The following is a 12,943-nucleotide window of genomic DNA, read 5'->3' as shown; positions in this document are numbered from 1 at the left end:
TTAGGTAACATAGTTTTGATGTTTTAAAACAATTTCATTTTATCACTTTTACTGGCATGAAGCAATAGAAATTTAAAATTTTGTATCTAGCAATTCAAGAGTTGCTAAACTCTCCTATTAATTATGGTAAGTTCTCTGTAGAAGTTTGGGGCCATTTAAGGATAATAATTTTATTTCTTCTTTCCAACTCTCATTGGTTTCCTTTCTTTTTTACTGAATGTCCTCAATGCAATAAGAAACTTAATGAAAAACTATAGCAGTAGTTGTGATTATTAACACATCTTCATATAAACTTCAAGAGACTCTCTAGGGAAAATAGTAAAACATAAGAGTATTAGGAAAGGGAATTGTGTATTAAATCAGTATAAAATTTCATTTCTTTTCTATACACTGGCAATTGAACAAATAATTTTTAAAAACACGCAATTTACAATTGTCATAAAATAAAAGACATCTAGGAATAATGCTAACAAATTTGGAGAAGTCCTGTGTGCTGAAGGTGATAAAGTATAAGGAAAGAAAAATAACAAACATCTAAAAAACCTCCTAAATATTCATTGCAAGATACATAGGATAAACATATCAGTTCTTTCCAAATGTTTTATGGAATCAATGTAATTTCAATGAAATTCAAACTGTGTATTTTGTAAATGTTGGCAATTGATTTAAAAATTCATATGGAAGGAGAAATGGTCAAGAATAAGCAAGTCACTATTGAAGTACAGTAATAATGGGATGGTACTTTGCCTAATAGATATCAAAATTATATAAAGCCATAATAATTAATATAGGGAAGTATTAACAGATATAGATAAATTGATCAGTGGGCTATGATAGAGTGATCATGCATTGATGGACTCTTGCAGAGGAAGGCATTTTAAAACTGTATACAAAAAATACAAGCCATGAAGAAAAATATTTATAAAATATACATGATAATTAATTATTTCTATTCATCAGAATATACCATAAAAGAAAAGCCACAAATTGAAAGTATATATCTACAAAACATAGGACATAAAAGAGATTATCCAGAATATATAAAAAACTGATACAAGTAAATAAGAAAATTTGACAATGCTTCTCTTCTTTGGGTTAAAATTATGAATAGTCATACATTTTAGAAAAAAATCAACATTTCCAGTACAATATTTGAAATGCTTTTCTAATTTGCACAATCTAATCAGTATCTAATATCAAAACAACATAACATTTTACAAGTCATTCTATTAACTAGAAGTGGGAAAACATGCTTACATACTTATGTATAATTATAGTGCAGGATATAGATCAAAAGGAACTCTTGATTACTGATGATGAAATTGTGAATTGCAATTTGGCATCATCCTTTGTAAAGGTGACTATTGGCCTAACCTATGAGCTATTAGTTCTAAGAGTATATATTCTTAGGTATATATACTCTAGAGAAAATTTTTGACATGTGCACCAGGAAGCTTATACTTGATTGTTTTTGGTAGGACTGCTCATAACAATAAAAAACTGAAAATAATGACCACTGATGGTAAAATGTATAAATAAGTTGTGGTATACTCACATAGTGGAATATTTTACAGCCATGAAAATATATTACTGTGGCTGTATGCATCAACATAGATGAATCTTAGAAACATCATACTGAGGTAATAATAAGTTCAGGATTACTTATAACATACTGTAAGATAATGTTTTTATAAAGCCCAAAAAAGAAGCAAATCTGTTACAGGTATTGGTTAGGAATACATATATCATTGATAAAACTCATTAATTTTAAAAAGCAAGAGAATTATTAATTCAAAATTCATGGTAGTAGTTGCCTTGCAAGGGATGACAGAAGGTAAGATAGGGGAAAAGTCTATAAGTAAGTATAAGTTATTGGCAATATTCTGTACTTTAACTACAGGGAGGAATCTTTTAAAAATTAATTATAACTTTAGCCATAAAAACTCATTTGTATTTAATATTTCCTCCTTTTGATCAAGGTCTTTTTCCAGATGCATTGCTTGTTGGTGCTTGGTAATAATCCCTCAGTGCCAGGGAGGCTAACCCACAGGAGCCATGCCCCATGCTGGGGAGAAGGTAGTGCCTCTATATGCCAAGTTTGGTTTAGAGAGAGTCTACATTTGAACAACAAAGAGGCTTTCAGGAGGTAACTCTTAGGCAGTATATAAAACAAGGCTAAGTTGGGATTTATTCCAGAAGTTACACTAATGTACACCTCAGCAGGATCTCATTGACTGCCACAGTAAACAGAGCCTCAAACAGCTCTTGTTCCTGAGGGCTCTAGAGATATCCAGACACTATAAGCAGGACAAACAAGCTGAGAAATTCAGCACCCTGTCAGTGGGCCTTACTCTGGAATTGATGCTACCCAGTGTAATAGACTTAGTCTCATTTATAGTTTCCCTATACATGGCTCTTCTGCCCCTTTTATTTGAATCTATAATTAGCACTATACTTGTTAAATATATGTCCCAGAGACTTAAATCTTTGGTCCATTCATGTACCAGTTGAGTCCTGAATCTCAGCAGAGTTGCAACACCTTCTCTCCAGTTGATTGGACTCACCTAAGACAGCTAACATGGAGATGATAATGGACAACATCCATCCAAGGAACAGAGTGTGGCCCTAGGCCTCTCAATTAAAAACAGAGTGCGTATCACCATCCCAAAATCCTCAAGATTGGGGAAAGAACAATGGACTAAAGTAGACTTATTATTCTATTATAGATTTATTGTTATCCTGGTAACAGAAGAACTTTTATCATTGATATAAAGGCAGTAGCCAGCAGAGGTTCTGAGGAGAAGTGGGAAGAATAGGTATAATATGGGAGCATTTTCAGGACATTGGAATTGTCCCGCATGACATCTCAATGACAGATACAGGCCATTATATATTTTGTCATAAGCTACAAAATTCTGTAGGATAGAGTATAAAGTATACGTATAATCCATGATTAGTAGAAATGCTTCAATATGTGTTCATTGATTTTAGCAAATGTACCACACTAATGAAGGATGTGGTTAGTGAAAGAAAGTGTGGGAGGGAGAGGGGTGTGGCATATGGGAATCCCTCCCCCCTTTTTAAAAATTAATTTATTGAAGTATATCACTCATAAACATAAATAAACAATAAGTACAAAATAATAGTTGTGAACTTACAAAACAAACATATATAGCATTGTACAGGACTCTCATAACTCACCCTACCACCTATAACTTGCATTGTTGTTAAACCTTTTTAACTAATGATTAAAGAGCACTGTCAAAATATTACTACTAACCAAAGTCTTTTTCCCCCAACCAACCCTATTATTATTTTTATATCATTTATATATGAACATATATAAACAATTAAGTGTATAGAAAAGTTGTGAACTTACAAAGCAAACATGCATAACATGATACAGGGGTCCCATACATCAACCTCCACCAACACCTTGCATTGTCATGAGAAATTTGTTACAAATTATCAAAGAATATTGTCAAAATCTTACTACTAATTATAGTCCTTATCTCATATTTGGTGTGTTTTTCCCCCAATCCACCCTATTATTATTTTTTAAATATTATTTTTCATGACAGAAGTTGTAAACTTACAAAACAATCAGGCACATATGCAAAATTCTCAAATGCCCCTCCATCAACACACCACAGTGTGGTAGAACATTTGCTACAGATAAGATAATATCAACTGATTGTTACCATGTTCATAGTGTACATTTGGCTCACATTTTCCATACTGCCATACTATCAACACAGTACATCTTTTACATAGATGCAAGAATATTATATTATTACTACTAACCACAGTCCATAGGTCACTCCAGCTGTATTTTTCCCATGTTTCTCCACATTCCCAACACCCCGCAGTGGTGATGTACATCTCCTTTAACTCACAAAGAACATTCTTGCATCTGTATCATCAACCACAATTCTCATCCACCTCTTGGTTTACTGTGCTATTCAGTTCTTAGATTATTCTCTAGCATTCTGTCAATTGGCATTTACATACCTAGACTACCATTTTCAGTCACATCCCCATTTATAAACCAGTTGTTACTCACTGTGTGTTACCATCCACTGTATACATTTCCACACTTTTACAGTAAAGCTAATTAAAACTTCTACTTATATTAAACATCAGTAGTCCATCTCAGTCCTCCTCTTATCTCCCTTAAGAATGCACCACCTACCATCAGGTCTTGAAGATATTTTCCTACAATTTCTTCTAGAAGTTTTATGATCCTTGCTTTTAGTTTTAGGTTTTTGATGCATTTTGAGTCAATTTTTGGATAAAGTGTGAGATATGAGTCCTCTTTTCTTCTTTCGGCTATGGATATCCAATTCTTTCAGCACCATTTGTTGAATGGACTGCTCTACCTGAGCTGTGTGGGTTTGACAGGTTAGTCAAAAATCACTTGACCATACATGTCAGGGTCTGTTTCTGAACCATCAATTTGGTTTCATTGTTCTATATGTCTTTCTTTAGGGCAGTACCATGCTGTTTTTACCACTATAGCTAGGTAATATGATTTAAAGTCTGAAGGTGAGGGTTCACTTTTCCTTTTTATGAGGCTTCTGGATATTCAGGATCCCTTACCCTTCCAGATAAATTTGATGATCGTGTTTTCAATTTTTTTTTAATGCTAGTGGAATTTTAATCAGAATTGCATTGAATCTGCATGTCAATTTGAGTAGAATTGATGTCTTAATGATATTTAGTCTTCTGATGCATGAGCATGGAATGTTGTTCCAGTTATTTATGCCTTTTTTGTTTTCCTTTAAAATTGAGTTGCAGTTTTCTGAATACAAGTGCTTTACATCGTTGGTTAAATTTATTCCTGATTATTTGAGTTTTATCTGTCATATTTTATTTTTACCACTCTTTTGACAATTTTAGTTACTTTTATTGATATAATCTTCATTTCTAGACTCTCTAACAGGACCCTCTCTCCAGTCTTTTCTTTTCAGGCTCTAGCACACCTTTTAGTATTTCCTGAAAATCTGGTCTCTTACTTAGTTTCTCTCAGCTTCTGTTTACCTGTGAATATTCTAATCTCGTCCTTATTTTTGAAAGACAGTCTTGCTGGATATAAGATTCTTGGCTGGAAAGATTTCTCTTGTAGTATCTTAAATATATCAGATCACTGTCTTCTTGCCTCCATGGTTTCTGGTGAGAAATCAGCACTTAATCTTATTGGATATCCCTTATATGTTATCCATTGCTTTTCTCTTGCTGTTCTCAGAATTCTCTCTTTGTTTTTGGCATTTGACATTCTGATGAGTATGTGTCTTGGCATTGGTCTTTTCGGATTTTTCAGATGGGAGTACGTTGTGCTTCTTAGACAGGGATATCTACGTTCTTCAATAGGGTTGGGAAATTTTCTACCATTATTTCTTCAAATATTCCTTCTGTTCCTTTTCCCTTCTCTTCTCCTTCTGGGACACCCATGACACATATGTTTGCATGCCTTTTGCTGTCATTTAGTTCCCTGAGACATTGTTCAATTTTTTTTCATTCTTTTATCTGTTGTTTTCTATGTTCATTTTCAGAGGCCATGTCTTCAAGCTCACCAATCCTTTCTTCTGTCTCCTCAAATCTGCTATTACAGGATTCCAGTTTTTTTAAAAATTTCATTTCTTGCACCTTTCATTCCCATAAGATCTGCTATTTTTCTATGTATGCTTTCAAATTCTTCTTTGTGCTCATCCAGTGTCTACTTAATATCCTTAATCTCTTTAGCCATTTTATTGAATGTATTAAGGAGATTTGTTTGAACATCTATAATTAGTTGTCTCAACTCCTATGTCATCTGGAGGCTTATTTTGTTCCTTTAACTGGGCCATAGCTTCCTGTTTCTTGATGTGGATTGTAATTTTTGGTAGGTGTCTTGCCATCTGGCTTACTAGAGTATTTATTCTGGGTGCAGTTTTTCTCTTTAGTTTAGGACTTCCTGCCCTTTCTCCCTTGCTGGTTGTGCAGTAGGAGCCAAGCATGCAGTTGGTGCTGTAAGCTATAGAGGCTCAAGCTGCCCTCATTGTGCCAGGAACCAATGAAGCTTCTCCCAACTTTCTCCTTCACCAGGGGTAGGGACAGAGTGAAGCTGTGTGTAATAATCCAAGTTGTGCAGGTCTAGACTGTAGTCGCCCAGAGAGACTGATGAAGCTTCACACCCCTTTCTCCCCTGCCTGGGGCAGGGATGGAGCTACAGGTATAGGCAGCAGTCTATGAAGTGCAGGTCCAATATGACCTCAGTTATCCCAGTAGTCTTCTGATTTTCAGTCTGTGCCAGAGAAAGTTACCGGCAGTTACCTGAATAGGCTGGTGCAGGGCCTGCCAGCCTCCTTCCTGCCAAAGGTGGGGCTGAAGCCTAGGCTAGGGCTGCTGGCTGATCTGAATGAAAGAAACCAGTTCCTACTGTCACTGTGATTTTCAGTCCGGGCTTCCCCTCAGGCTGGGAGTGGAGTCAAAATGGCGGCCACCAAGTCTTTCTGACTTGGGCTGATTCACAGCCCAGCTGTTCCCAGAGTTATATCTTAGCCAGCTGAGTCTACCAATTAGTAGCTGAAGTTGACAGTCAACTGTATCCTCCTCCTCTGTTTTTGGGAAATGAGCTTCCAACTCCAGCCTCAGAATAGCTCCTGGGGTGGCTCATGCCACCAGAGTAGGATAATCATGGGCCTCCGCAGCTTGGCTGTAATTTCCTGCAGAGGCTGGCGCAGGTCCCCTCAGCTTCATCCCTGCTGAAGGTGGCACCAGGGCCTAGGCTAGAGCTGCAATCTGACCTGGATGGAAAGAAGCTTGTTCCTACCAGCACTGTGATTTTCAGTCCACCCCGCTTCCCCTTGTGCCAGATGTAGATTTAAGATGGCAGCTACCAGCCTCTTTCTGACTTGTGTCAGTGTCAGCTCTGCACATGCAGCCTCCTCGGAGCCCGAGCCCGCGCCCGCCCGCAAGCCCCCGCCACCCCGCAGACAAGTCCCTGCTTGGGCCCAGTGGGGCGCATGCCATGGGAGGAGCCGGGCGCTGGCTGGAGACTAGCTGGGGTCTGTCTGAGCTGTTCTCAGGATCATATTTTACTTTAGACTGCTGAATCTACTCATCAGTAGCTGAAATTGGTGCCCAACCATCTCTTCCTCCCAAGTTTTTGGGAAGTAGAGCTTTCAATTCCAGCTGTGGAACAGCTCCCAAGGCACCTTGTGCCTCCAGTGGATGATGGGCACCAGCCTCCGTGGCATGGAGTCTATTTACGAGTCTTCTCTGCAGATGGTCAGTCTCCTCCTTCCATCCTTCAAGGATGTTGCAGGATGCTCTTTTGGCCTCCTGGAGTCCCCAAGCAGGTGCTTCAGCTAGCTCCAGATAGCTCTGGGTGTTTACTAACTGCCCTGTAGTGGGAGCTGATTCTAGGCTTACTCTGCTGCCATCTTGCTGGTTCCTTGCCCATCCCCCTTTTATTGAGGTACTGGGGCTGGGGATTGAACCCAGGACCTCATATGTGGGAAGCTGGCACTCAACCACCGAGGCACATTGGCTCCCCTGAGTTGGCTTTTTTGTTTGTTTGCTTTTTTGTTTTTTTTTCAGGAGGGACCTCTCATGTGGGAAGCAGGTGCTCAGCCTCTTAAGCCACCTCTGCTCCCCACCCAATATTTTTTATGCAATATTTATGTAATCTACAGCTTCTTTAAAAATAAAAATAGAAAATTAAAAAAAATTTTAAATTAAATATAACTATAGCATAGATAATTTTTATAAAACATAATTTTTCTTCCAAATATTATATTTTAAAATATAATAGTTATCACCAAAAGAGTACAAACTATTAAAATTTAATGGGTCCCTTTACAAAAATATATTCTGGAAATAATAAATATCCTAGACAAGGGTGTAATAATCAATGACAATGAAACAAAATGGCATATAAGTAAAATTAGCAAGTTTTAGATAAGTACTTCTTAGCCATAGAATTTTCCCAGGTATAGTAGTCACAGTTTTGTTCCTTTGGGATGGAATTTGTGATTCAATGCATTTCTGAGTATGCCTCCTGCTCAGTAAGAGGCAGTTCAAGTGCAAAACAACAGCCCTTGGATTATGGAGCTTGTTCCCAAAGGGGAATCTTGAAATTTCAGAAAGGTAATATGACTTCCATTTTGATCTGAATCTTTCATTGCCCTTGAAATTATAATTGCCAAGCTCAGTTATGGCTCATGGCAAAGGGGATGTGGGCCAGAACTGTCATTCCTTCCTGTCATTGTTCTGTCTTTTTGGCTAATGGTAAAGGACTGGATGAAGTAAGATTATAGTAGGGGAAATGATCTTTTTAACTGATAGTTGGTGGCATTCTTTCCTTCACATTGCCATTTGTATTTTTTTCTCTAAATTTATTCAATCGCATTTTCTTTTACAGGTCTGGTAGTGGTCCTGAACAAACTTTAATCCCTGTTCAGGATTCAAGTGAAATAAATTATATCCTAAATAGTAAAAATTATAAAAGGCAACAATTAGTCTTTAATTGCTTTCTGGATTCTTTTAAACATTTTTCTAAATGCCTACCTATGCCAAATAAACATCTGAGTGCACTGATTAATTGATGCTTGTGCAAAATCCCAGGTCTTCCTAGGCAGTTTAACAAGATCTTAAATAGAGCTTACCATTAATGGGCAGGTTTGACTTCAGATCATTCATTTCTTTTTCTGTGAGATTAAACCCCATGTTTCCCAAAACAGAGTCCAGTTTATTGACATCAATAGTCCCTCCTGCAAAAACAAGAGCAAATCTGAGAGATCCAAAACTCTTAATTTCTGGGTATTATGGTTATCATTTTCAGCAGAAGATCAAGACCCCAAAGTACAAATTATGACTCTATAATGTTGTTAAAAACAGAACCTCTTTCCTTAGATGGATCTTGGAGGCAAGCTTATTCAACAGGCATGTAATAAGATGTTATGTCACTATTTAATAATTCACAGCAAAGGGAAAAGGAATTGAATACTTCTCATCAAGCAGATGGTTCATATTCATTTACTTTTCCAGATTAATTGAACAACTCCTAACTAAATTCCCTGAATAGTTTTCCCATAGTTTCACTGTTCAGAATACTTTATTTTCTTTTCTGCCAAATCAGAGACAATTCTTTAAAAATCCAATGTGAAGATACTTTGCTAACAGCCAATTTTTGTAGGAAATTAGGAATGGCATTAATATTTAAGTATTTTTCAAGATTCACAATTTAATATCTAGAAAAGAGTACAGTATATATATGCCCCCCAGTTTCAAGTGACTTTTCATTGTGCTTTTCACTTACCTTTAAGAGACTTCAAAACATCCATTAGAATCGAATTGAAAGCTCTGATATAGAACCTCACATATACAGCCACATAATATTCGATAAAGCCACCAAACCCTCTCAACTGGGAGAGAGTGGCCTATTCAACAAATGGTGTCTGGAGAACTGGATAGCCATATGTAGAAGAATGAAAGAGGATTACCATCTCACACCTTATACAAAGATCAACTCAAGATGGATCAAAGACCTAAATATAAGAGCCAAGACCATAAAAACCTTAGAAAGCAGTGTAGGGAAACATCTACAGGACCTTGTAATAGGAAATGGATTTATGAATATCTCACCAAAAGCACGAGCAGCAAAAGAACTAATAGATAAATGGGACTTCCTCAAAATTAAAGCCTTCTGCACCTCAAAGGAGTTTGTCAAGAAAGTAAAAAGGGAGCCCACACAGTGGGAGAAAATATTTGGCAATCATATATCTGATAAGAAACTTATAACTTGCATATATAAAGAACTTCTATATCTTGAAAATAAAAAGATAAACAACCCATTTAAAAAATGGGAAAAAGACTTAAACAGACACTTCTCCGAAGAAGAAATACAAATGGCAAAAAAGCACATGAAAAAATGTTCCAAATCTCTAGCTATCAGGGAAATGCAAATCAAAACTACAATGAGATACCATCTTACACCCATAAGATTGGCAGCTATGAAAAAAACAGAAGAATACAAGTGCTGGAGAGGATGTGAAGGAAGGGGAACACTCATCCACTGTTGGTGGGAATGCAGAAGGATCCAACCATTCTGGAGAACAGTATGGAGGTTTCTCAAAAAACTAGCCATAGATTTGCCATATGACCCAGCAATACCACTGCTGGGTATATACCCAGCAGAACTGAAAACAAGGACACAAACCGATATATGTACACCAATGTTCATAGCAGCATTGTTCACTATTGCCAAAAGTTGGAATCAACCCAAATGCCCATCAACAGATGAGTGGATCAATAAAATGTGGTATATACACACAATGGACTACTACTCGGCTGTAAGAACAAACACACTACAAACACATGTGATAACATGGATGAATCTTGAGAACCTTATGTTGAGTGAAGCAACCCAGACATTGAAGGACAAATACTACATGACCTCAATGATATGAAATAAACAAGCTGCCCTAGATAGCAAGAGACTGAACGATAGGCTTACAGGAAATCGGAGGGTGGAGGAAGGATATGAGCCGATGTCTGCAGGGGTGGAATTTAAGACGAGATGGTGGTAAGTATGAACACAAAGAAGAGATAAAAGGGGGGCAAGGGGTTGCCTTTTGTTGGGGCTTTGTGGGTTTGAGGGTGGCTGGGGAGGGACGGATGGGTAACATTGCCCAAAAGTGGGGGGAGGGAGGGGTAGCATACGAACACAGGAGAGGGTCAGGTGTTGGTGGAGAGTAAAATGCCGAGAAAATCATATCAAAATATAATAAAGAGGGTTACCTGTTTAGAATACTCGGAGGGGAGGGTCTGATGCAGGACGGGCTCCTGGGGAATGTCTAAATGCTCATTCTGCCAGAGTGGGTGACACCATGGGGCAGAAACCCAAGTAGTGAGAGTGGGGGTGGACCCACATCCTGGGGAGGACTAATGCCATCAAATAGAGGGAACTGTATCCCTCGAGAGAAAGGGTGGCTCCCAGGGCATTGGGGCAGTTGAGCAAGTTAGGCCCTGAACACTATTCCATCTATATCTGGAAGTGGCTCCTCAGGAAACGGAGGTTGGCTGTCACTGTGGGCACCAAGGTGGAAGGGAAAATGGACGTTAAATGTGTGGAACCAAGGTAAATGGGGGGTAAGAGAGGAGTTTCGTGAGAGTACACGAGGATGGATATAAAACATGTAATATTACACCATAACATATAGGAGATGACAGACTGATAATGTAAACCATAATGTAAAACATAGGATAACTAAGAATGTAAAGAACTGTGTATCCTAAAGTATGCACCATAATGTAAGCACAGATGTCACCTTGTTAGAAAGCTAATGTCTTAGACTCTGTACATCACGTTAAGTAAATATGATGTGAATAGGGTGTAAGAGTATCGCTGTGGAAGGAAAAAGGTTTTCTGGTGGATGTGTGGGAGTGCTGTATATTATATATCTGCATTGCTGTGGTCTAGGACTCCTGTGAAGAGAAGCTGAATAATTAGGGGAAAAAAAAAAAAAAAGAAAAAGATAGGATGTAGAATTTTTTCAAGTCAACATTCTTTATCTAAGTTCTTTATCTAACTTTATCCAAGTTCTTTATCTAACCTTTAAACCCATTGCTATATGCCATTCCCTAGTAAGGGACCATGACATTATATTGGGCTTCAAATTTCAGGGAGTTCTGGATCACAGAGTGTTTCAACAATGGCAATGGAGGGATACTGGTATGGGATACCAATGACAGGTGATATATGGCTGACAGGGAGCTGTACAGAACATATGTCCTGGGTGCATGGTAATGTTTGGATATACTCATAGTGGCAACAATTAAAAACCACAGCAGGGGGGGTACTGGGTTCCTGGCCAGTGGTGCTCTGTCGTGGTCCCTAGGGGAGCAGCGACAGTCTCCCAGGTACAGTGGCGGGGACCGGGAGGGAGTGAGAGTTCAACAGTGAGCCCCTGATGCTAATGACTATGCTTGTGAGCTGATAAGCCTAAAATAAGAACAAGGCCTAGAGCAACATTGTGCCTGGGAATTTCCTCCTGTCAGCCTTCATGTTACTCAAATGTGGCCAGTCTCGAAGCCAAACTCAGCATGTAAATGCAATGCCTTCCCCCCAGCGTGGGACATGACACCCGGGGATGAGCCTCCCTGGCACCGAGGGACCACTATCAACTACCAACTGATGATGCAAATGGAAAATGACCTTAAACGGAAGGTTCAATGCGGATCAGCAGAATATCCCTGTCTACATAAAATAACATGACTTTAAAATGCTGTTTGACCTAAAGTAAGGGGGAAATGGAAAGGAGAAATGAGTTTATATGGCTACGAGTTTCTAAAAAAGAGTCTGGAGGCTGGCAGAAGGATTCCCCTCATGCACAACTGAGCAGAGTCAGAGAGACAGATAAAGCAGATGCAACCCCCAGATATTGGTTCCTTTGAGGGCTAAAGAGACCCATGGGAGTTATGGTCATGGCCGATGGGGTTAACTACCAGGTCAGATGGCCCCTCTTTGGAAATGGTGTTTATGTGTGATGGATCTGTACTCAGATGGGATCTTCCTTCATAAGACTTTCATGCGAATGTGCTGGAGGTGCAGTTAATGTTGGGGCTTAAGATATATTTAGGGGATTTGAATCTCTGGACTGACAATGTGATAGCCAGGTCCTGAGCCTCAACAGACTCCAGCACCTACAATCTGATTTATTGGACTTACCACACTCAGCTAAGATGGAGTTGAAGAAGGACAACCACCACACCATGGAGCCTAGAGTGATTACAACTGAAAATGGGAGGATTGCATCCAGCATCCATGTGGAATCTGAGCCTCCTCTTGACATAGAGGTGCAATGGACACAACCAATCCAATGTCCACATAGAAGAGGTGGCATTGGATCGGGAAAAGTGGACATGGTGGCTGATGGGTATGGGGAAAGGCAGGAAGAGA

The 12,943-nt window shown here is 38.6% G+C and overlaps 1 protein-coding gene across 1 annotated transcript in view; it reads right to left on the bottom strand.

Moving 5' to 3' along the window:
• LOC111760565 (uncharacterized) overlaps window positions 1–12,943 on the bottom strand; it is a 187,817-nt gene that overhangs the window by 110,669 nt on the left and 64,205 nt on the right. Inside the window, exon 10 of the mRNA XM_071210908.1 lies at window positions 8,649–8,753. Within this exon, the coding sequence (XP_071067009.1) occupies window positions 8,649–8,753 (105 nt within the window). The remainder of the gene's footprint in view (window positions 1–8,648; window positions 8,754–12,943) is intronic.

This window comes from Dasypus novemcinctus, chromosome 21, assembly GCF_030445035.2.
Source record: "Dasypus novemcinctus isolate mDasNov1 chromosome 21, mDasNov1.1.hap2, whole genome shotgun sequence".
NCBI classification, from domain to species: domain Eukaryota; kingdom Metazoa; phylum Chordata; class Mammalia; order Cingulata; family Dasypodidae; genus Dasypus; species Dasypus novemcinctus.
The sequence above is the reverse complement of the archived record's forward strand: the minus strand, read 5'-3'. Positions and strand labels throughout refer to the sequence as shown.